Source organism: Diadema antillarum, unplaced genomic scaffold (assembly GCF_040938485.1).
Source record: "Diadema antillarum isolate AM-2024a unplaced genomic scaffold, OU_Dant_1.0 seq00000506_RagTag, whole genome shotgun sequence".
Classification (NCBI taxonomy): domain Eukaryota; kingdom Metazoa; phylum Echinodermata; class Echinoidea; order Diadematoida; family Diadematidae; genus Diadema; species Diadema antillarum.
The window spans coordinates 153,658-179,968 of NW_027271461.1; the positions used below are offsets into that span (position 1 = coordinate 153,658).

The 26,311-nt window shown below is 39.2% G+C and overlaps 1 protein-coding gene across 1 annotated transcript; it reads left to right on the forward strand.

Annotated features, from left to right (window-relative positions):
• LOC139733924 (leucine--tRNA ligase, cytoplasmic-like) lies at window positions 1-26,311 on the forward strand. The gene is given in 25 exon segments (XM_071644738.1): window positions 1-99; window positions 3,625-3,775; window positions 4,862-4,949; window positions 5,496-5,576; window positions 6,810-6,947; window positions 7,821-7,982; window positions 8,585-8,829; window positions 9,530-9,659; window positions 9,661-9,756; window positions 9,887-10,051; window positions 11,164-11,358; window positions 12,010-12,239; window positions 12,499-12,581; window positions 12,876-13,014; window positions 14,530-14,751; window positions 15,686-15,801; window positions 16,053-16,330; window positions 17,138-17,278; window positions 17,852-17,986; window positions 18,362-18,466; window positions 19,218-19,328; window positions 20,024-20,128; window positions 20,442-20,537; window positions 25,238-25,370; window positions 26,063-26,311. Coding segments are annotated over 24 exon segments (3,549 nt in total). The 5' UTR covers window positions 1-99; window positions 3,625-3,629; the 3' UTR covers window positions 26,272-26,311.

Here is a 26,311-nt window from a genome sequence, read left to right on the forward strand (position 1 = left end):
CTGCGGGCTTGCAGCTATAACATCACACAACACGCGTTTTGGTTGCCCGGTCGTGCGTGGCAAGTACACAGTGTCTAGCTGATTCGTGGAGAGCTCAAGGTGAAGTATGGACTTTTAAGATTTATGCGCATGCATGAGTATTATTTAAATACTGGTCAAACTGTTTTAGCGCTATAAAGCCCTGTGATGTAGTAGTACAGCTGTACGGGCCATGTAATGCCAACTGCTCCTGAAGTGTAGTCCCATGTGCTTATATATTTGATGGGACATTCGCTCATCCCGAACAGAGCTTGGCCTAGCCCTATAGCTGGTAGTAGTAGTAGTAACATCTGTTATGTGTGGCTGGGTGGCATCCTAACCTGTAACGACCCGGGGTGCTCCTTCACACAGTTATATCATGGACCTACTACACATATAGACCATGAACAGAGGTCTTTCTTTGATCCAATGTTCACCACCGCCACCTGATTATGTGCATGATTAGTGGCAGTGCATCTTTATTCTTAATGAGTACATTCAGACGTTTTGACAATGGCGATTGTGTAATCGTGCATCATCACTGACAAAAGAACCCGGTACCTTGATACCTTGATGTAGTAATCCCTTGAAGCAGCTTGTACATGAAGCTATACTGGGATGAACTCGAACTGTGTGTCATGAGGGGGTGTCATTCAGTGTATGTACAGATGTCTCACTATCATACAATAAAATGTGAGTATAGGTGCTCAGTGCGAGTAAAAACAGCGTCGATCCTCTTACACAGTGGCTGATCCAGCAGGAGGCTGCATTGCCCTGAGGATGGGCAAAGCAGCTCCTTGGAATAATGTTGGGTTGGCGGTGCTTACTATGGGTCCCAGCAGGCGATTCCATAGTCTTATGGCTCTTGGGTAGAATGAATACTTGTGGGAGTCAATGGTGGATCTAGGGATTGTGTATTTGAGTTGGTGATCTTGTCTTCCAATGTAGTTAGCTGGGGTGATATCGGGTGGGAGGGGCATGGCAACCAGGTGATGTTGGATTTTGTGAAAAAGTGTGCATTGTGCAAGAAGGCGGCGAGAGTGAAGGCTATCCCATCCGAGTGCTGTTACTAGGGCTGTGGAAGATGATGTTGGGCTGTAATCACATAGGACAAAACGGGCTGCAGACTTTTGTACTTGCTCGAGTGAGTTGATATTAATAAAAGTGAAAGGATTCCACACTGCAGAGGCGTATTCTAGTTGTGGACGGACCAGTGCAGTGTAGGCTCTGGCCTTTACTTCTGTAGTACATGGAGACAGGGTTCTGCGGATGAGTCCCAGGGTTTGGCTTGCCTTGTGCCTGATGGTCTGGCAGTGCTTGTTCCACCGAAGGTCAGCCGTAACCGTCACACCTAGGTACTTGTACTCGTTGACTCTGGGAATTACTTGATTGGAAAGGAGGTACTGATAAATACTGGGAGTGCGTTTGCGGGTTATTGAGAGGATGCCGCATTTCTTCACGTTGAAGTTCATGAGCCAGTTTTGGGACCAGGCCGATAGTAGTTGAAGGTCTTGCTGTAGTAAGTGAAAGTCATCGTCAGAGACTCCAACTCTCCCGTTTTCGACGGGAGATCTCCCGCCGAAAACCCAGTTTTGCAAAATCTCCCGTTCTCCCGTTGGAGATTTGATTTCTCCCACCCTGGCTCTGTGTCTCTCGGTGGAAAGGATTTCTTACTTATTGCTATCATATGTTGAAAAAATAAGCCTTAGATAGCACCAGAGAACATCTAGAACCCTAGGAACTTCGCGCTTCGCACACATCAACTTGGAGTCTCCCGTTTGCCAGGGGTTTCGGGCGGGAGAATCTCCAGATCAGAAAGTGCTTGGGGTTGGAGTCTCTGCATCGTCAGTCACAATCTCACGGTTTCCCTCATTTCAGTCCTATTTGGCTGAGGTGCCGTTTCAGACTCAACTGCCTTAAGCTTTGAATAAACACCAATGATGGGGAGCAGCAAACCTCAAACAAGGACAAATTTTGCGTCACAAAATTGGTAATTACTGAAGCGGCCACTTGCGGCCATGCATGTCACATCCTAGACAGAAAGATCCGTCTGTCCGGAGGACTCTTTTATATTTTGCCATTAACGCTGTCCTCCGTAGACAGACGGAAGGTACCAGTACCCATTGCTGTGTGGATGTTCTTAACCACTGTCTCTATGGAAAATTGGGTGAGGTACCTCACCCTTCTCGATTGCGTCTAATTCATGGCCCTAGATCGGCAAATTTAAGCTTGAATAGTTAAATCAACTATTCAAGAATAGACTACACTCACCAAATTAATGAATAATCCAATATTTCGGTAGAATTTTCAACGCAAAACACACATCAACCAGCCCGTCGCGTCGTCACGTTCAAACTGCAGAAACATACAGTATGAATCTCTTAGCCAATCACATGCGAGGTAGTTTCTACGTGTTTTTTTTACTAAAACACGTACCTCGCATGTGATTGGTTTACAGATTCAAAATGGCGACCTACGGCTAGCAAACGGCGATGTTGCGATATGGATAAAATTTCTGCATTATAACCGAGTTACTGTGAGTATTTCGATTGCCCAATGTGAGAAATTAACCCCAAATATTGCTGCATAATGTGTCATGTCATGTCAAACTTGTTTGAATGTAAAAAAGCTGTTTGAAATTTGGTTTATCGTAACGTTTGATCTGTGCGCGTTGCTCCACACAGGAGCTGGGATCATTGACTTCGGTCTGTATACGGAGGGGATCCGTGAAGCCAGACGCAGTCTCCGCGGAACATTCCCCGACGGACAGATACAGACCGATCTTTCGGTCAAGTCACATCCCTGAATGGCAAGACAAGCATGTCGTCTACTGTCACTGCCCATGTTTACTCTGAAACAATGTGCGACAAATGGGGAAAAATAGATTACAAATCACAGTCAACCTGCTTAATTATTTGCTTTTTCTTGTAAAGTACTTGCATTTCGCAAATGGAATTGCTTTAGCGATGATTTCGCAATATACACTACAACTGCACATGCATTTTTCTTGATTTAAGAGAGTTATTATCTTCTGCCCACATAGTTTTTAGATTTCTCAATGCGCCGTCTTGTTTTTATCCAGGCTGGCTGTCGGTGGACAACACTGGATCAAAGCAGGAAAGCATGTTCAAAATGTTTTTGTGACACTTTTGACAGAAACAGGTGCACGAATTAATTAACGAGCGATGAATGTCCATGTGTAGTAGGTCCATGGTTATATGAAGCGTTCGGGCTGGTCACAGTCACCTAACCTGGTGCCTGTTATTAGTGTTAAGGAGGCAGCAGATCTACTACCAGGAAAGCTGGATGTTGAGGAGATGAGGTGTAAATTGCAAGATCAAGAAGGTTTGTTAAGTAGAGTAGCTAGAGTCTATAATTTATTTTGTTGCCATTTGAGGCCATGAGGGAGTCATTGGAAAGTGTTTGATACAGATCAAATGTGGTTGGTTGTCATATTTTTTATGCTGGTTGGTATCAGGGGTAGTAGTATAGTACTAAGTTGTAGTAGTACACTAAATAGAAGTCATTAAAATTTGCAATGAGTTTAATTAAGTATATCTTTTTAAACTTTAATATGTGTGTGAATGGATTACAGTTGTACTGCAGACAAAATGACTGAATCAGTGGAAACAAAACGCAAGGGAACCTATAAGGTGAAGACCCTGCAGGACATTGAGGCGAAGGTGCAGAAGATCTGGAATGAGCAGAAGATATTTGAGGAGGATGCCCCAAAAGATGCCAAGGGACCAGGACCTGGGTAAGGGTTCTGGAGTTGATGTTGTTATTTTTCTGCTTCTTTCTTTCTTTCTTCATTTGTTTTGTTGTTTGATTCCTTTTTTTTGCAGTAGAGAAGTATGTATGTGTGTCATTGTGTGTTTCATTTGTTGCCTTAGACCACAAAACCAATACAGAGTTATCACATTGAAATACTTACTTTGTGTTATTTTTGTCTCTTTTCTAAGAGTAGATTCATGACTTTAGAATTACTTTCAATGCTATGAATTTTATATAATCATCAACTTTGGATGTTCATAACCCATTTCCAACTGTTTGAACTTTATTTTTCAGAAAATATTAGCGTTGAAGTTTGTGGTCTGTTGAACTGCATTGCTAGCTCGATCTTCATTGCATGTGAACCCCCTCCCCCCCCCCCCCCCCCAAAAAAAAAATAAATAAAAAAAAGAAGGGGGGAGCATTAAGAACTCTTTTCTTAGGTAGTGGCAATGAGTGGATAATCAGATTAGTAAAAATGATTTTTTTTTTTTTTTTTTTTTTAAATCAAAGCTGCTGCAGATATTGTCCCAAGTGGTTTTTAGGATTTCATGCAAATATTTACCTATCTCATCACTGGAAAACATTGAATACTGACTTCAGATGCAAAAGAAAATAAAAAGGAAAGGAAAGGGCTCGTGCACAGTTTATAGACTTGAATGTGGCCACATCTTAAGCATTTATACCTCTGCAAAGGCTCACAATGCATAGTGACATGCAGTTAACGAAAGTCTAGGAATTGCATTGGGAATGCCACTAGAGGGAGGATAGAAATAGAAACAAAAGAGAAATATGTAAGTTGCTTTGTCTTTATCTCACAATAAGTATTAAAAAGAGCTTTATAGGGAAGAAGATAGAATGGACAAGTGTAGACCAAATTAGAATTCACTGACACAACTTTTGGTAGTGAAAACAAATTTATCTGAAATAGAGATGTTACGACAATGACGGTTATGATTACTAGTTTGGCTATTGATATTATTATTATTATTATTATTATCATTATTGTGCAATTTATGTTGCTGCGAGATTACACCTCTTTTTTCTTCTTTTTGTGTGTGTGTTATGTTAGAAAGGACAAGTACATGGTGACCTTCCCATACCCGTACATGAATGGACGTCTCCACCTTGGTCATACTTTTACCTTCTCAAAGGCTGAGGTAAATTAGAACATGATGCTATTAATATTTTAAAATATCATATTGAAATAACAGAATATACTGTACATTGATAGAATATAGCGAAATTAAAAAGCAAACATGTTGCAATCAGAAGAATGTTTCCATGGCAAAGTCAAATGAAAGACTTGATTTGATTGCCCCTCCTAACATGTGTGATTCATTGTCTGTTCTAAGTTCAATCGTCTGCTCTCAACAAGTGCCTAACTTTTGAGAAAAATGTTGTAGGAATGTTTTTCTCTCACAAATACAGAGCAGTCTGTAAAGTGTATTCATTGTTACAATGTATGTGAGGTGTCATTGTGTAGCAAGTACTACTACATGTAAATCAGACAAAGAGAAGTATAACATAACAATTCTGATGTTTTCCATTCTACAGAATTTGGCATTTGAAATATTTGGATATGAATATTCTTGAAAGCATGACATCGAGTTTGTTTGAGTATGCTGACATGATGTGAATATGCTCGAATGGTTCTCCATTGTCCAGCATTTACATTTTCTTGTTTGGCTTCTTCCTGTACATAGTTTGCTGTCGGTTATCAGCGTATGAAAGGCAAGAGATGTCTGTGGCCATTTGGACTTCACTGTACAGGAATGCCAATCAAGGTATGCTTATAACTTGTTCTTTGTTTGTTTGTTTGTTTGTTTGTTTGTTCATTTCCATCTGAGAAGATGGCTGGATAGCTCATATTCAGCTGCTCTGGCTGGTCTTCCATGGGGTCCAGTTGTGTGTACTTGGGGTGGACCGCTTCAGTGGTTTATGCACTGTGCTCTTCGTGATAAATGAATGAAGCAGGATCTTTTACGTGCATGAGTTGTGACTCTTTCTCTCACATAGGACTTCCATTTTATGTCCTATCCGAGGGACAGAATGTTTTGCATCTACTAGATGGGATAGGTGATGATACTCGATATCTGATAAACAGTAACATCAGATTCTCTTTCTTTCCTCCACAAACCCATCACAAAAATTATTGTGTAAGTTTTGTTATCACTGTCATGGAAGTAGTTATTGTACTTTCGGAGTGCTAGTTAAGTGTAGAGAAGGACATTTTTTTAGTATCATGCTTTGTTCATCCTGATTGAAAGTATATCATATAGAAGTAATTTTCTAATGACGATTGTACTTCATGCACTCACCAATATCCTTGTTGTTCATTGAATATTTACAAACTGTAGATGCATGTAACTTTTTGTATTTCAGATCAAAGTCTGTTGCAAGGCTGTTTTACTTTTAAAGTCAACCTCTTTTGGAGGAGTTGCAATTACAAGAGATAACTTATTAAAAAGAAGAAGCCAATTTTCCCAAGTCAATATTTGTTCTGTAACACACACTTGGACATGAAGTTTTGCTGGGACACAACAATAACACCCTTTTTGGTGGTAGTTTAAAGGGATCACATAGTTTTGGATGAGCTGTAATGCAGGTTTTTATCGTTTTTTTTAATGAGATAGCGAGAAACCTCTTATGAAATATGAAAGAGCCTGTAATTCCAAGAGGGATTCAATGTTTATTTGATGAAAATTGGTTTTAAAGTGGCTGAGATATCCAGAATAGAGCAATGCTAATGAAGTGTGGGACCCACATTTTATTACAATCGTTTTGTTTTACTTTGTTTTTGGATGTTTCAGCTATTCCAAACCCAATTTTTATCAAATAAACTTTGAATTCCTCTTAAAATGGTATGCTGTGTACTATTTCACAAGTGTTTTCTTGGTATCTCGCAAAAAGGTTATAGCCCAATTTTCATCTCCACCAATACTGTACCATCCCTTTAAGCAATGGAAAAGGGATTTTGTTGTTGTTGATGAAGTCTATTTGATGTTCTCTTTCTGCAGGCATGCGCTGACAAGCTGAAGAGAGAGATGACGGAGTTTGGCTGTCCTCCTTCGTTCCCTCCTGAGCCAGAGGAGGAAAATTCAGCTCCTGTCGAGAAGGAAGATACTGTTGGCAAGGACAAGGCCAAGGGCAAGAAGGTATTTATACAGAATGATGCTTAGAGTAGTGAGAAGGGCACAGGTTATTTCCATCTCTCTCATGGTAGCAGTAGCAGGTGGAGTCATTGTGCAGTGGAAGATGGAGTTGGGGGGGGGGGGGGGGGGAGGCACTACCGATATTCTTACAGTGCCAGGTAAGATAATGATGATATAAAGATGATATGAGGAGTGTGTTGCCATAGAGGCGTGAAGAGATTGGCAAATTTGATAACCTTGAATTAAATTGTCATTCTGGCTGTGAATTCCATGTATGCGAAAGTAGATCTGCAATAATAATCTGCAGAGTTTTTGGGAGTATTATACTCATTTCCCTGTGTACAAAGTTTTATCAGAAATATAATGTGCAGCAACCAGGAAAATCTTGTGTATATGTGGACTTCCACAGAGCTCTTAATGTGTGGTTGTGTGAAACATACAGTAAGCAGATGTTGTGGTTATTTAGATACTGATAGTTATGTGGTGTAGCTTATTAGGGTCACCTTTTGGCATAACACAGAGTTTTAAATCTACTTGATCTCTCATGGTGTGAGTTGTCAAGATGTGTGAGTTGGCCAATGGTTGATTGTAAACAATTTGTCCAGGAGTTTAATGGCTGTACTGGCATGTATAACAAGTGTGCCTGTCATGCTCAACCAGGAACATCATGTCATAGAAAGACAGAGAAAGAAAGACAAATATATCTAAGTCTGAGAGCGTAGAACTCACAGTGTATGAGATGACTACTTTAGCATTGAGCGGACCATGAAGCAACTATCCTAGCATTCCACATCTAGTTAGAATAGTAGTAGACCGGTATTTGCCCTTTCAGTGTTGTCTGATTTCATTATTTTATTGTTTCTTGTTTCCCAAAAGAGCAAGCACCTGGCCAAGACGGGAGGAGTGAAGTACCAGTGGCAGATTATGGCCAGTATGGGTATCCCTGCGGCAGAAATCCCCAAGTTTGCTGATGCAGCCTACTGGCTTGATTACTTCCCACCCATGGCTAAGAAGGATGTCTCCCGTATGGGCTGCAAGGTCAGTCATTGTCACCCATTCCTTCCCCCTGACCAACTTCTGTACTTCCCCTGAATCAGTAAACTTTTCTTTGATGTGATTTACCTTTGATAACTTTCTGCTTCCTTCTGATGTTCGCTGGTATAGGCTTTTGATGAGACTGGTCTTGAGACTAGTCTATGTCATTCAGCCCCTTTTTCCCTTCCCATTTCTCGGTTTCTTCCCGAGAATCATCAGTTGTTTGTGTGGGGTGGTTTACATTTAATATATTTTGCAAATATAATATTTTACAAATTGGAACTTGTAAAACCACTTTAAAAAGTGGTTGAATTCATGATTGAAAACCACAGTGATAACCACAGTGGTGGAATGAGAAAGAAGTCTTTCTTTTTTCAGGAGAAAAGTTGGTGATTTCTCACCTTGGATGCAGCACATATGTGTAACAAGAGGCAATCATTCCACAAGCTATTCATTTTGTATGTATCAGTCAACTGGTGAAATGTACTGTGTATACAACACTCTTGTGATCCCTCCTCGTTGTCTCTCAGATGGGCTTCAAGGTTTCTCAGTGTCATCCTGTCCCTTCACATGTTTACATGTTTGTGGGTGTGTTCAATCATTAGGTCGATTGGCGTCGAACATTCATCACCACCGATGCCAACCCCTACTACGACGCCTTTGTGCGCTGGCAGTTCCTGTTGCTCAAGAAGCGGCAGAAGGTCAAGTTTGGCAAGCGCCATACAATCTACTCACCCAAGGACGGTCAGCCTTGTATGGACCATGACCGGCAGTCTGGTGAGGGAGTTGGACCACAGGAGTACACCTTGATCAAGATGAAACTGATGAAGCCATACCCAGGAAAATTGAAGTAAGTGTTTGTTTCATTACATGGATTTCAATCTCCTTCTTGCTTTTCTTCCCTCATTCACAAAAGATTTGCAGCAATAACTTACCTGTCTTACAAAGCACTCTTATATGCTTACTGTTGCTTTTTGAAAATAAAGTGGAGTCTTTGCAACTGATTAACAAATTGCCCTACATCGACGTATTTACGTCGATGTAGGGCAATTTGTCAATCAGTTGCAATGAAAACATCTCAATGGAAGAATTTCATGAATTTGAAAAAGTTGAATCTTTCTGTTCTTCCTTTCCCCCAGCCTTGTAAATGTCATGGGGCATTTCTGTAGTCATTCATTCACTTATATGTATGTATGAGAGTTGTTAGCATTTCCTTGCAAAGCTTGTAAGCACTCCGGTCATTTTGTTGGAGAAGTTATTACTTTGTAAAGATTTATTTGTCTGTGTGTGTCTGTGCATGTGTGTGTGTGTAAATGTATGAGCATGTGTGTAGGAGTGGGCATTTTGAGCAATGAATTTATGCAAACAAGACACTCTGTGAAATGCACTTTATATGAAAGAAAAAATCATGTCCAGAAATCAAGAGTTTCTAAAAGAGATTTCTGAATTAGTCATGTGAGATTTTAGAAAGTAGAGAGAATTCTAGCGGTTGACATTGCTGGGTTGACTGCCACAAATGAATCTCTAACCTCTGACCTCTAACCCCTTAGGTCAGTGGAGGACAAGGATGTGTTCTTGGTGGCTGCCACTCTGCGTCCAGAGACCATGTATGGTCAGACCAACTGTTGGGTGCGGCCAAACATGCCCTACATCGCCTACCGGACTGCTTCGGGGGAGATTTTTTGTCAGTACGCGGCGGGCAGCAAGGAATGCCTCCTACCAGGGTATGACCACAGCCAATGGTGAAGTGGACATAGTGGCAGAACTGACTGGACAGGTAAGATATCAATTATATACATCTTGTAGGAGTATCATTTCTTTCTGTCTCTGTGTATCTCTGTCATTTTTTTTCTTGACATTGGATACCTTTTAACATTTAAACTCATTCCCTTGCTCTCTCACAAAAGGATATCATGGGCGTGGCCCTCAATGCACCCCTGACATCTTTCGATGTCATCTACACCCTTCCCATGATGACCATCAAGGAGGACAAAGGAACGGGTGTGGTCACCAGCGTCCCCTCCGACTCTCCAGATGATTATGCTGCACTCAGAGACTTGAAGAAGAAGAAGGTGAGTGGAATAGAACCAACCAGTTTGGGATCCAGGGGCAAGAAACCGAGATGGACTAGTAGGGGCAACCCACCCTCCCCCCCCCCCCCCCCCCCCCCCCCCCACAAAAACAACTTGTCAAAGATCTAGTGGGAGAAGACCAACTGGTCAGTGATCCAGGGGGAAGAAATCAGAGTAAATTGTTGAGTTTTGTTTCGTTTTTTTTAACCCTAACTGCACTGGGGGGGGGGGGGGGGGGGGGCCTCGGAGGCCGCCCCCCTCGACATTTCGCACGATTACTCTGCAACACGCAATGCTCTCGGCGCGATGCTCCATGACTTTTTTTCTTTTGAGTTTCCCGCACATTTTGACACCAAATTTGTGACGCCCGGGGGTACGGTTCTGAAGTTACATGACTTTTTTGTACATGCATGTGAGGCCAAAAATGGCTAAAAAATGTGATTTTGTGTACAAAGTCAATGCAAATTGAGTTTTTTTTCACATGGTTCATATAAATATGCTTATTTTTACTCTCAATGGCTAAAATTAGTTTGTTTTAGGAGTATTATGCTTCAAAAAGTGTCTGTGACAAATTTTGTTACAAAAAAACAACAAAAAACAAAAGGTTGAAAAAAACAAAGAAAATACATAAGAATTTCATGAAACGATAAAATAAATAAGAAATTAATTCTGATACCAAATTTTTTTTCAAGTACATTTGCTAAGAATGCCACAAAGAATAATTATACCAAAAATGAGCACTTTTGGAGCTTTATTTACTGATTTAGATGAAAGATTCTGATTTCTCGCATAAATTATCATAATTAATCAAAATAAAATAAAAGAAGACTATTTTCTAAAATTTAAAAACACGATCTTGTAGATTACATCGCACACTACCATTGTGCAAAGTTCCGCGGCGATCGCGCGATCCACGGCCGAGATCTTAGGGGGGGGGGCCTTTGAGGCCCCCCCCAGTCTTTCGAGCTACCAAAATAGCCCAGTCTTTTTAGGGTTAAAAGGGGGTTTAATGAATATATATATGCATCATGCAATATTACTGCAATTATATTTTGAAGAAAAAAAAAAGGCGATAATGATAACACGATGAGATGGATGGATTTGTTTTATAGGATTTCCGTGAGAAGTTCGGCATCAAAGATGAGATGGTGCTGCCATACGAGCCGGTCCCAATCATTGAGGTGCCAGACTATGGCAACCTGTCTGCCATCAAGGCCTGTGATGAGTTCAAGATCAAGAGTCAGAATGACAGAGACAAGCTGCAGGAAGCCAAGGAGAAGGTCTACCTCAAGGGTTTTAATGACGGGGTGAGTCCAGCCCCAAACCAACTTTTGTGATTCTCTTTTTTTGTGTGTGTGTGTGTGTCTGTTATGAGAAATAGTTCAAAACGGATGATAGTTGTCTGATTTTATCATGGGCATTCTGGTGTCAGCAGATGCTTTAGTTTGCCATAGGCAGTCAATACGCAGCCATTGATTTGCAGTCTGTGGAAGTTTGATGATACCGATGAAAAAACCTGATCTTAATTCCAATACAAAAAGATTTGTTGTACATGTTCATTGTGTTTTTAAAAGTCTTCCACATTGATCTCAGTAGGAAGTGCACTTTCTTTTTGTTGTTGTTGTTGTTGTGGGGGAGGAGTCTGATATCTGTGAAATATACTACTTTAAAAAACGAGGAACGTTGGTGTGCATTTTAATTTTTGCGAATTTCGCGAGGGGCCAAGATTCGCGAAATTAAAATGCACATGAAAAGTTTCTTGTCTACACTATATGCATTAAATGGTAGAGGCAACTTTAGTTGAAGAAAGAATATGATCAACTGGGTGTAAGTCTTGAGGCTATTGTGTGCTGTTAATATTTTATGCAGTTGCTCTATTCTTTGAACTCTCATCAGTGTATTGAGGTTTGTGAAATGATTTCTGTCTGCTGTCATTTATTGCTGTCCTTTTCCGTCAGGTTTTGATTGTCGGAGAGTTCAAAGGGAAGAAGGTCAAAGATGTCAAGAAGGATGTCAAGATGAAGATGGTTGGGGAAGGCTCGGCTGTCCTCTACTTTGAGCCAGAAAAAAGGGTCATGTCAAGGTCAGCGGATGAGTGTGTGGTGGCGCTGTGCGACCAGTGGTATCTGGACTACGGCACTCCCAACTGGCGTGCTCAGGCAGACAAAGCCCTCGCTGCCATGGAAACGTAAGGGATTAATGATGTAATAGATGATTGTATGAATGTATTTGACAACTAAGAAAACATAACAGAACCAAATGACAGTGTTTATCAGCGCACTTGAGCTGGTTTTCATTTCACTTTGGAACTTATTCCTCGCATACATGGATGCTTGTGAATTTGTTTAGTGTATCAGGATTTAGGTGATATCGATATCAAGATATTATTACAATTATTGCTTGTATTATTTCTCTTCAGTTTTTTGCTTTTTACTTTTGATCTGCAGGTACTCTGACGAGAGTCGCCAGAACTTCATTGCCACCTTGGACTGGATGCATGAGCATGCGTGTTCAAGATCATATGGGCTGGGTGAGTGCTATTACATGCTTTCATCTTAACACCTGACCTCTGAAAATGATATCCTGCATTTAGTTCAATTGCAAATAATTTGTATAAATTTGTCAGTCCATTTCACATTGTGGTATTCTCTTTGTTCTGGGTGCCTTCCCCTCTGGAGTATCAAAAAACATCTATGTTGAAGCTGAACTTTAATCATTTTACTGCCAAAATAGTCTTCAATGTAAGACACCTATAAAAGAGGATGATTCCTCCTCCATTTGAATCTAATTTGGTCTCTGCTTTGTGGTTGCCCGCGGTAACCAGGATCCAGGATGCCTTGGGATGAGCAATACCTGATTGAATCCCTGTCGGACTCCACCATCTACATGGCCTTCTACACTGTCTGTCACCTGCTGCAGGGTGGGGTGTTCAACGGGCAAGGCCCCAGCCCACTCCATATCAGGTAATCATCTCTGCTTTTTCACCTTTCTATTTCAGTTCTCATATCCTCCCTTCATCCCCCCCCAACAATATCTATTATCTATCAATCAGTCTATCTATCTATTTATCTACCTATCTCTACCTATCTATCTATCCGTCTATCCATCTATCTGTCTATATGTATATATATATATATATATATATATATATATATATATATATATATATATATAAATATATATATATATACAAGGATACAAGGATACAAGGATACAAGGAACTTTATTGTCTGTTAAAAATACAGAAATTCGTCTTCCACTGGCATAACAAAGGAAAAAAGAGCAGACAACATATATTGCACGTATTATAATAATGGTATACAAACAGGCAGACAAAAGCATTGAACGGACAGTGTCTTGAATGATTTAAATAAAAATCTGTAATTCATATAAAAGAATATATACACAAACTCCCGCACGAAGTTACACATACACATGTGCACACTCACACCAGGGAGGTGTCACCTCCCTGCTCACACACACATGAATACCCGCATACACTCACTCACACACCTGCACACACACACACACACACACGTAAGCTGTCTAAAAATACCCTACCAGACCCTAGTTGCACACTTCCTCAGTTCCTAGATATCTGTTTAACTTCTCATTCCCCTCCCCATCCCTCCCATCTCCCCTGCAAGTTATGATGAAAAGTAGATGAAAGGGAAAATGATCATGTCATAGAGAGAAGTTAGGAGAAGAAGAAAGCTGGAAGGTATTGACTGGTGGAGATGAGGAGGGGGGGGGGGGGGCATTAAAAATCACCTGGCCAATAAAAAGACCCCCCAAAAATGACAATACACCAACATTTAACAAGAGAAAAACAATTGACACCAGACTTATACCGTTCAAAAAAATAAATCGTACACAATATATATATGTATATATATCACTGCACATCATACTGATTGTAGTTTTGGCTTTATATAAGGAGTATAGCAATGAAAACTCCAGTGTTAGTATATTTCCAGGGTGGGGCAGCTGGTGATGTAGTCTAAGACATGTTTGAGGCTTTTCCTTTGCAACATGGTGTTGATGTAATTGTGGTAATTGTAATTTTCTTGGGAGTGACAGTGTTTGTGCAATATTTTGTTTGTCAGTCTTTACCCAATTGTGCAGTGAATATGACTAATTTTTTCTTTGTGTGTCTTTAATTGTAGAATAAAAGAATTGATTGACATGGTCCCAAGAAATGCATTTATTAAGAAGAATATAAGGCCAAATGTTTAAAATCCAGTCACATGAGGTCATTTTGAAAAAAAAAAATTGATAGACTTGTCAGTATTAGGCTAAAAAAACAAGAAACTTGTTAGAGGTACAAGGTTATTTATGTTATCTAGGTGTAATACTCTCGACAGAATGTAGTATGTGGTGTAAAATGCTCTGAGCAGCTTGATTTGGTGGAGAATAAGCATATATGAAAGAACTATTATTGTTATCATCATTAATAATCATGTCTTTCTTTTTTGTAGAGCGGATCAGATGACACCAGAGGTGTGGAACTACATCTTCTTCACAGAGAGCCCGTTCCCTGCATCCACTGGGATCCCAAAGACCAGTCTGGACCGGCTACGGCATGAGTTCCAGTACTGGTATGGCGCTGACCTCCGAGTCTCTGGCAAGGACCTGATTCCCAATCACCTGACCTACTGGCTCTACTGCCACACTGCAATCTGGCCAGAGGAGGAGAACAGGTAAGGTGGTATAGCTGGTCAAGGGTACTGTGAGGGCGCCCTTCAACTTCCAAACACCTTTTGATAATGTACAATACTAAAAAAATTAGTATTCTGTGACAATAAAAATACTGCAATATGATCTATCGCAAAGCAAAGGAGCCTGCAATCTGCATAGATTCATTTGCAATAGTGAACATTCAAATCAAAATTGGCAACAGTGTCTTCTGATGCAGAGAGTCATGTTTGATCTTTTACAGTGTTAAAGTGTACCTTGCACTCATAACATTCATAGCTCTTGTGCAAAGCTGGAAAGTCAGTTCTCCATGAATGTGAAAGTTCTTAAGTTTAGTCTATTGTAATGTAAGGTTGCCTCACAAGCTGCAAGAATTTATCAGGGGTGGCCAGTAGAGGAACAGCAGTTCTCAGTAGTCCCATCATGTGTGATGAAATGGTAGCAAGTGTCACTGCAATCCTCTATTCCATGTAAACATAGTTGCAGGTGGATCGTATCCATTTGAGAACAAAGTGCTCTGAGTAAACCATGCTAGACAGAGGAGTACGAACTTTGGTGTACAATTACTTATCTCTCATAAACTGCATGATTACTAGCATTTCACCGTGGAACATAGCCTTGTCAGAGGTCTGTACCAGATATTTTTGAAATATACTCTGAGTAGTTTCACAGGGTTGGTGTCATTGCTTTAAAGTAATCATAATAGTGAAGATGTATCCCTGTCGCAATGCAGGAAAATAATTCATTGATGAGTGAAATGTATTTCCTCGGTTGTGTGTTTAGGATCATAGTATACTTACAAAAGACATACTTAAACTGCTCTAGTGAATGCATTATATTCTATGTCTTGATGCAATGTGTAAGAACTGCTCTGGAAGTATTCTATTAATGTACGGATGTGCTCATTTAGGTATTCCAATTTATATTTTTCTCCCCAAGATGGCCAAAGGGAGTGCGTTGCAATGGTCACTTGTTGCTGAACAATGAGAAGATGTCTAAATCAACAGGGAACTTCCTCACTCTCTCAGAAGCTATCAACACTTTCTCAGCTGATGGTGAGAGTCTACTCTTTGTGTGTGCTTGATTCAATGCACTTAGAGCATAATATGTACAAGTGTAGTTTTTTGGAATGCCTGTTCGTGTCTTCTGTTCTTTCTTTCTCTTTTTCTTTTGATAATAGACACACCAAACTGATGAGTTTTAGTAACGTGCATGTGCAAATTCTGTTTTCATGTGAATCTGTGCCTTTGTATAGAACTCTACCTTTGTGACACATTCTAATGTTTTCTGCACACACCCCACACAGGGATGCGGTTTGCTCTGGCTGATGCTGGGGATTCCCCTGTGGAGGATGCCAACTTCCAGGATGCGGTTGCCGAGTCTGGAATCCTGCGCCTCTACAACTTCCTGGAGTGGGTACGGGAGACTCTGGAGAGGAAAGACTCGCTACGCTCGGGACCGTGTGACACTTTCAATGATCGTGTCTTCGCCAGTGAGATCAACCAGGCCATCGTCGAGACGGACAAGCACTTTGAGAGGATGATGTTCAAGGAGGCCCTCAGGACAGGCTTCTATGAGTTCCAGGTACAGTATTCAGGGCATGCTGGTGTCAAATTTGCCTTTTTGTGTGCATTGAGCTCACATAAGTCTGTACACTCATCAGAGATTTATGTTAAACAAAGTATGTCTCGTCAGCTTCTATTTCAGAAATAAGACCCTTCACTGTAAATGATGAAGACCTATATGACACACTAGAAAGTAACTATTAGACAACAGTCTACAGAAGTTCTTGAAAGTCATGGTAATAGATGTCACAGATGTTGCATTGAAAGTTTGAATTATGACAAAAATAGTATTCTGTGGTTTTTAGAATGGAATGTGCAATGTATTAATTTGATATCATATTAGCATTTCTTTAAACATGGGGTTTTCGTGAAATGAACAGGAGTGTTGATCCAGTCAGGAGTTGTTAATATGAATATGTCTACAGCATGTTCCATTGCGTTTTGAAGAAAGCTTCAGTGTATTCTGAAGAAATGGGACAATTTCTTTAAACACATTGTTCAATACCAGAACTTAAATGAATTATCAAAGAAGCATTTGAGGCTGGCTTGAAGACTTTTTTTTTTTTCAGTCTGACGTGGATTTAGAATGTTTATATACATAGAAAACAAGACACAAGATTTTCCATCAATAACTAGGTCACAGCACTTTTAGGATAATGAAAATATGATCAGTCCATGTCTCCCCTGAAGTCATATTTGCCAGGGGAAAGTAAAAGAAACGATCTATAATTCTCTATAAAAAATCTTGACAAGTTTGTGTAAAGGAAACTTGAGGCTCATCACAACCCCTTGGAACATTGATTTAATGCTTGCTTGCTATTTACAGGCCATGAGGGACAAGTATAGAGAGCTGTCAACAGAGGGCGTGCATCGAGATCTAATCCTGAGGTTCATTGAGATCCAGACTCTGCTGCTGGCTCCATTCTGTCCTCATCTCTGTGAACACATCTGGTCCCTGATTGGAAAGGTCAGTTTTTTCCCCTCAGATATATACATTTTGTATTTCAAAAATAAAAGATAAAGAAATGCTCCTTGGCACTTTTATTTTCTATTTCTTTCATTCAGAGTCATTATCTTGTACATCTTCTTTGTCATTTAGCCTAGTAAGGATTCATCTGCTGCTGAGTCACAGATATATTCCCGCTAGTTAGATAGTCCATCTTGATTTGCTATCGGTACAAAATTTCTTTCTCCAGATTTTACTTATTGATGAGAGGGTCACTGCATCACGTGTTGATCCTGTAGCTTTTCTAAGATAGGATTGCTATGTCTGGAATCTAAAAGTAAACCAACAACAGATTGTAGGTCCTAATGATTTGCAATGAAGGGAAAGAGGAATATATAGAAATACCAATATCATCAGAATCAATGACATCATCAGTATCAATGACATCATTAGTATCAGTGACATCAGTATCAATGACATCGGTATCAATGACATCGTCAGTATCAATCACATCAGTATCAATGACATCATCAGTATCAATCACATTACCATAACTTTTTATTCCCTAAATAATGATGACATCTCATCCCACAGGAGGACCTGTTGATGAGAGCCAAGTGGCCCGAGGCAGGCAAAGTGGACGAAGTCCTGGTGCGGTCATCAGAGTACCTGATGGACACGGCCCACGAACTTCGTCTGAGGGTCAAGAGCATGAGTCAGTCCAAAAAGGTAGGAGGAAAAAGGTGGGCACAAGATTGAAGGTGGACAGAAAGAGTGAGCAAAATTTTGGCTGTCTAGAAATAGTGAGAGATTGTGAGACATTGAGGCTATCAGTGTTTTCCAGATTGTACAACTTATTATCCAGTCTAGTGATCACAGTGGTCATATGATCAGGTCATGTGATCAGGCCTGCAGCAATCATGACAGGTGTCTATGTATTCTTCAAATAATAATAATAATAATATGAAATGTTTATATAGCATTTAATACAATATGTTTCGAAGCGCTTTTCACTAAAACATTCGCAGTATATGATTTCATTATTTTATACATTTGGGTTGATGTGTTATTGTCTTTATTCCTTCCTTTTCTCTGTCCATGCAGAAAGGAGCACCAGCACAGAAACCAACTCATGGTACCATCTTTGTTGCCAAGAACTTCCCACCCTGGCAGGACTCGGTTATGACCAAAATGAAGGCATTGTATGAGGTAGGAAGACAATCTAGATAGCTAACTGTTTTATTGCCCCCCCCCCCCCCCCCTTCCCCATGTTGATCATTGGTGTCCAGTGGAGTTAGAGATGCACACTGATTGTTGATATTTTTCAGGCAATATTCCTGTAAAGTTAGAGGTCAAAGGTCAATCCCTTTAAAAAAAAAAAAAAAAACAAAAAAAAAAAACCCTGCTTACTCTGAGTAAAACTTCTGATAGAAATGTAAGATGTTTATTTTTAGCTGGCATGAAGGGAGAACTTACAAGAGGTTTTTAAAAGCAACATTACTGGAAGGTCTGAAATCTATGGTCAGAAGTCATTGAACTTACAACAACAGTAACAAAAATCAAAATTTTTCATCTGTATCTCATGCTTGAAATGTAGGATAGTAATGTTATTTCAAAGGAAATTTTCTCGTAAAATGTGGAATATTCAAGCAAACTGAAAATGGATATGATCCAACTTCCAAGTTAAAAGTCAGTGGACTTAATGTGAAAATGTAGGTTAAGTTAGAAATAACTTTTCTCGAAATCTCCACTATTAACTAAGTTAGTGTCATGGCCACCCAAACACAGAATCCATCAAATCTTGTGTAAATTTCAGCCTTCCCTTGCTCTATCTCTCTACATGTTTATCTGTCAATCTGCCCATGGATCAGCATATCTTACTATCCACCCATATATCTATTTATCTCTTTGTCTTTATCTCAATCTCTGTTATATTTGTGCATTGTTTCCTTGTTTCCAGAGGAACCAGAACAGTTTCCCCGACAACAAAGTGATCCTGAATGAGCTGAAGAGTGTAGAGTCACTCAAGAAGTTTATGAAGCGGGTCATGCCTTTTGTCCAACACATTAAGGTGAGCATCAACAGGTGGCGCTCTTTTCACAGTTGATTTTACCCTCTAGCATTTGTGTAGAGTCATTGCAGAGCTGCCAACTATATATATGTATATATGTATATATATATATATATATATATATATATATATATATATATATATATATATATATTGCTATTTCTTTCTTTCTTTTTTTCCATACTTGGTATTTACCTTTACCTTTTCTTTCTTCATCCATAAGGAGAAAATGTACTTTTTTTTTGACTACTTTTTTTTTTAAGTGTTGCTGCTTTATTCATTCAGACCTTGTTAGTGAGCAGCAATATTTTTTTCACCATGGTTGCTTAGTGGTGCGCTTTGCGTTCAGGTTATGTACTTATCATGGTAGTCATTATGTATCTTTATCTGTCTATCTAACTAATGTGTATTTTTTCATTCATTTATTTATTTATTTTTACTGTTTATGCCACATATTTACCATATTTTTTGGTAATGCCAGGAGGCGAGGATATATAGAGTTGTGTGTACATATTTATATCCTTCAGTTTACTAATCAAAACCAACTCAACTATTATTGATGTCAACAACAGTAACAAAATGTGAACAACATGAAAAAAAACAAATAAAGAAACACACTAACTATGGAAATAAAAGAAAAATGAAAACTTGCTGAATGCTTCTCAGACCCTCCACTGACTCTTCATTCTGTGTAGGAGAATGTGGCAGTCAAGGGACCCAGGGCAATGGAAACCACCATGGACTTTGATGAGATAGATATTCTACAAAGCAACCTGGAGTATTTGACCAATACTCTGGAGGTAAGTAAGAAAGGAAGAATGCCCATGTCAATGGCAGTAGTCGCTATTTTGCTGTATTCCCACCCTCCTCAATAGTGATATTGTAAAAACAGTACATCACTTGATTGTTGATTCAACAGTCAGAAGGATGTTTACTCTAGGTAGTGTTGTCCATTATCTATCTCCATTGCTATGGTAACTGCAACGACAAGCAAAGTATTGCTATCATGTCCGCTGTATCTCGTATATCTTTCTTCTTCTTCTTCTTTTTTATTGTTGTTCTTGTTGTGGAACATTTGACCACTTTGATTTTTCCTCCACATTTTCCTTCCAGCTGGAAGGACTTGAGGTTCGACCAAGCACAGAAGCTTCAGACAAGATCCAGGAGGAATGCTGTCCAGGCAAACCTTACTCAGTATTCTTCACCCAGGTCAGTATCTCAGAATTCTCTGGAAACAATCCTTAATAGAAATGTCACTACGTTAGAATGAGTTTTGATACTTAGCTGATATTGGGCTGTATGCTGCAAAACAGAACTATGTTAGTGCCTGAGACTCATGGCAGAGGTTTTAGGCACTCATTTCCCACATGCAATCCTTGAAGCTACTGATGTTTAATTTTAAACAGTGTGTACTCCACAGGATTGCAGTGTCTGTAAACACGAAATCTGTGTGTTCATGTATCTCATCATTTCATCTGCATCACTACCGGTATATTTCCTACCTCTTTGCTGTCATCTGTAGTTATCTCATGACCAGTCTAATGATGTTTGTGTCTACTTTGCAGTGATACAAGTAGTTTCAGTGAAAACTAGAAGAAAACTGATCTTGATATGTACTGCATATGAAGGGACTCACAGGATACAATGCTCTTAATGTTGCTGTAATTCAGTGGAGAATAAGCAGTTAGTTGCATCCGACATGTCACTTTAAGACTAGCTGGTTGGTGATACATACTTGTTTGGTCAGGAATTCCCAGGTGATTGACAAGTTGGAATTTGTATTGATTCCATTTAAAGTTTACTCGAACACACCTTCATCTCCAGTCATTGATTTGTGCATATTTTGTCATCATAGGCAAAATCAAAAGTGAGAGTTTATTCTCAGTCAAAGGTTGTCTTCCAGAAAGCAATTTTGAGTGCATTTTTTCCAGTTTTGGTCTTACTGGTTTCCCTTCCTTAATGAATAAAATTGAGCAGAGGGGCTTCATGTGCTGCAAATCTTGCTTGGGCCAATCCTACTATTTACTTTATACCGACTACTCACCAAGTAATCCTGTGTTTTCTGCTTGTTGTGATATCAATTTTCTAACAGAATGCTCTGCATCTACCCTCATGAGTACTAATTGAAGTGGTGTGACAGAATTGAACTGTTTTCTAAAATGAACTTCCTCCTAATGATTAGAAGCCCTTTGTACTAATGTGTCATTGTATTGTCAGTGATGATTATGATTGCCTCACAACACCAAAATGGAGTTGGGAAAGTATGGTTGATTAGGGTATTTTCACTTATTTGCATTCACCGTCTCACATAAAATGACATTGTTGACAAGTACATGAGATTCTAGTACTTGTGGATTACTTCTTGTTATCAACATCACCAAAATGTTTCATTTATCTGTGATCCTTTGCCTAACCACCAAAGACTGCTGTTCCCTTTCTCTCTGTTCTCTGTCATTGGGTTTCATTTGGTATCATTGGGTTTCACAGCCGGTAAGTTGACACCAGTCTTCTTGGAAGAGGAGCAGGAAAGAAATACCAGTATTCAGAGCTACCAACATTCTTTGAAGTCCTGTGAGATTTGCAAAGATTGTCCCATAGCCAAAATGAAATTGCTTGCAATTGTTAGTTAGAAAAAGTGATTAAGCAAGGATTGAATCTCCGTTTAGCATAACATTGTTATTCCTACATCTTTCATTAATGGAAAAATAATAATTAATCTTTTTGCAGTGAGATTCTGAAATTCTCGTAGATTTTGTACAGAACTCACAGTGTTACCTTAGATTGTGGATTAAACAGTGTAATGCATAATACAAATATGGAATAACACTGGGTGATTCTAAGTCTTACAAACTCATTGGCCCGAAATTACGAAGGTGGTACAATCTTTGGACAAAGACCGTAGTTTTGTATGGGGCGCCAAGTGTTGCATGGCCTATTTTGTTACAAAATTACAAAATGTTCATTTCGTCTCTAAATATTAACATTTCGTTGACGAAATGACTAATTTCATAACAAAATAGGCCATGCGACACTTGGCACCCCATACAAAACTACGGTCTTTGTCCATGGTTTAAACCATGGACAAAGATTGTACCACCTTCGTGAATTCGGGCCCTTGAATCCATGAGAACTTTCTTGATGTCCCAATGATGGGTTTAGTGGAGTGCTTGAAACCAAAAGTAGCTAAGCACACCATCTCATTCAGTGCTCTCTACAAATGTTGGTAGCTCTGCAATATAACTTTATTATGCCTGCTTGTCGCATGATTGTAGTTGCATGATAGGTGTCATTTTTAGATGGAGGTGGATTTGCATCTTTGAGAATCAAATTATGTTTGGCTGAATCCAGCAGTTCTCAATTGATTTATTTTTGCTCTCATTCTATTTGCTGATGCATGTCATGGCATTATTCAGACAGTTCAAATTATCTTATTGATTATAGTGACACTGTGCTACTCAAAATTCATATTTATATGATATCTATAGAGTGTACCTACATTCTTAACTTACACAACTTACAACACTTGCTATAACCAGTGTACCGTCCATCGAACCATCTTATGTTCTTCACAGTATGGCAGTTTGCTATTACATACTGTGAGTTATTAGTTCAGCTTGCCCATGCATATGGCTGTGACATATCAGATATTTTGACTTCACAAATATATATATATATATATATATAATTATTATGAAGCATGTTATGTGGCAATTTTATGTATACCTCTATAATGCTTTATTGGAAACTTACCCCCTATTCAAAGCAAAAAGCTGTTCTGAATATGGACTGCAACACTTTGACATGTCTTCAGCAAAATCAAGAAAAATTTACTGCTTTTTTTTTTCAAAGTCGTGAAGACATTGGTTAAAATTTTCCTGTAGAATAGTAGTACATGGACCAAGACTGCCTCATTGTGGCAAAAGGGAGCGAGAGACAAATATACCAAATCCTGTCTTGACTTCATGACTCAATGTTATGACATCTCTACCCCAATTTCTCTCTGTAAGATGAGTGTTTCTGCCTAAAACTTTGCACCTGAGTAAATTATTCTAGGTCCAATGTACAAACATTTATACACATATCTCAAATTTAACTAGCCTGTCACTTGCTTCCTTTTGCCAAGTAGGCTGGAAGACAGGTCCTAGATGATTCTTAAAGGACACCAGTTCAGTTGACTGGCTGATGTCCAAATTACCATAGGGGGTTTTCTCAGTATCTTTTCAATCTTGCTCAAGTGTTTATTGATCTGTCATTTGTGTATCATTATATTCTAAATTATTATTTTTGTTTTCTTTATCTGGGTAGCGTCTTCGTATTGTCCTGAAAAGCCATGAAACATGCACAAAATAGCATCGTGACTTTGTAGGAATTCTATGAAGATGTCATATTGTATAGCTATATATACCTGGGCCCTGTTTCATAAAGCTGTTCGTAAAGTTACGAACAACTTACGAGCGACTGGTGATCAGTTCTGAAGTGCTATACTTATCAGAATTTCAATAAGTCAGCACAAGAACTGATCACCAGTCGCTCGTAAGTCGTTCGTAACTTTACAAACAGCTTTATGAAACACCCCCCTGGTACTTCTTTCTTTCTCAGAGAAACATCCCGTGCCATAATGTGTTGTGTAGAATTTTCTGGGTAAACCTTGTGGCCCTTCTTAGTTGAAACAAAACCAAACACAGAACTGTGTCCCCCTTTTTATTTGCTTCCCCCTTTTTTTTTTCTTCATTCTTGTGTATTCATCCCATCGTAACTTTCAAAGCTGTTGTAGTGTTGCATCTCACTTGTTACAACCATTGTACATATCTCTCATTGATACATCTATTATCTTTTAGTAATGGGTGAAGGACTACTTGTGCAAATATGATATTAATTCAGTTGTATTTGGTGAAGTTTGTATAAAAAAAAATAAGTTACAGAAAATGTGTGAGTATTGTCAACTCTTATGAGAATGTTGCCATTCAGCAATGTTTGTTAACTTATTTATAGTATTTGAAATAAATCATAAAATGCCTGGAAGTCTTTATTTGTGTAGGTGGTCAGATTGAAGATATAATATCATGATATCTTGAACCCTATCTATGCACTGTCCTTGACAATGGTAAAACGGTGCAATTTACAGAACAATTCTGAAACATATGTGATATGATTTATTAGAGGGACTGACTATGCAGTACACGCGTGCATTTTTGTGCAGTACATGTAGTTACAAACGTGGAAGATTGTTGTTTGAAATATCCAATGGTTGATTAGAGCTTGTCACCAGTCTTCATACAAGTCATCCATTACTTTCCCAGCCATGCTCTCATAAAATCGTAATTTATTGTATGTGTCTTATGCTTTGATGGAATAGATACCCAGTATCATTACTTTTGCCTGTAGGAATTGAGTTGAGCTGAGGTGGGAGTTGATGATTTCTCTCCTAATTTTCATCTTGCAGCACTCTGGGCTCAAGTGAGACTCATCTTATTTATGGATGTTAGTTTTGAAAACTCCCTTTGCGCCGTACGTCATAAAGATAGAAATATACATCAAAGGGTTTCAAAGAAGAAATTTATTTATATGGGAGATTACTTCATATTTCAACTGTGGTTGTGAAGATAGGAATTAGTGGTTATTAATTCATAAGATCTCAAGCAATGTTGCCAATCAAATAACATTGAATCAGGGTGGTTTTGCCATTGAGTATTGTGGGTGTATTATGTATGATATTGTTTCATACACTTGACAGAATCTAGTTAGCACTCAGATCAAAAGTGTATTTCAATATAAATTATGGAGTTTTAAAATCAACTTTGGCAGGATGAGGGTTTGCAGTCAGATGTGACAGAAATGAGCATTAACAGCTCGATAACTTGACTACTTTGGATGTATTTCACCTTTTAATTTTATCTGTTGATATGCAGCCCTGTGTGATAGCAAGCTGTATCAACCCCCAGCCTGGGAGTGGTCACTTCACTGTCCGATGTCCAGTGTTTGAGGGCGACACAGCCTCTCGTCTAGCTGCTCGCATCCAGAAGCAGAACAGGCACATCAAAGGTATGTACATCATGGTTTGGGTTGGGAGAAGGGGGAATGGCATGGACAAAATCTTGCAACAGGTGAAATAATCGTGATGTGCCGAATGTGAGTTTCATGCAGCAAGGACCCTTATTCATGATCACATTATTTTGGTCAATTTAATTCAATAATGATGTGAACAAGAATTTAAGATTTTCTCAATTAAATGCTTGATGGTAGGATTTCAATGTTTACTCATCTTTCAGAGTGAAGGTGCAGAAATTAATTAAGCAAATAACTTTGGACACTCCTATAGAAGTGATGCATGGTAGAAAGCCTGTATAGTGACATTCTTTTTCCCTTTTCTTGTTTTGTTTTTGTTTTTTGTTTTTCTTGTCCTGTACTGAAAGTATGTTTTCTTTGACATTCCTGATTACACAGTGGGATCCCCAACAGTCATAGAAAGCACAATTTTAGCTGTAGAATTGATAGAAATTATGACAATGGCAGTGATTGTATTGACAAGCATTGCCCCCCAAAAAGAGATAATAATGAAATGCAGCATCGTAGAAGGAGTAATACAATGTATAGACAAAGTACATGGCTTGGCTTATTGGTAAGGTATACTTGAGGATATGACTATTTCTCTTTCTGATACAGAAAATATGAGAATACATTTTGGTCACCTGAAGGTCCAATGACCTTTGATGTTCCTTTCATTTTCCCACCAGACCTTTCCAAGGTGAAGATTCTGCGGTATGATGACCCCGTCCTCGGTCCTAGGCGCCTCCCAAACTTTGAGCGCATTGAGGAAGGGAAGAGTGTCATCCCGGCTCTGACCAAGTTCAAGATTGATGAGAAGGCACAAACAATGAGGGCATGCCTCAATGGGACGGCAGTAGATGTTGGCAATGCATTGGTGTATGTTGTATCGCCTTGAGTTGGTCTACTGTCACATTCTTGTAGTAATATGATCTTGT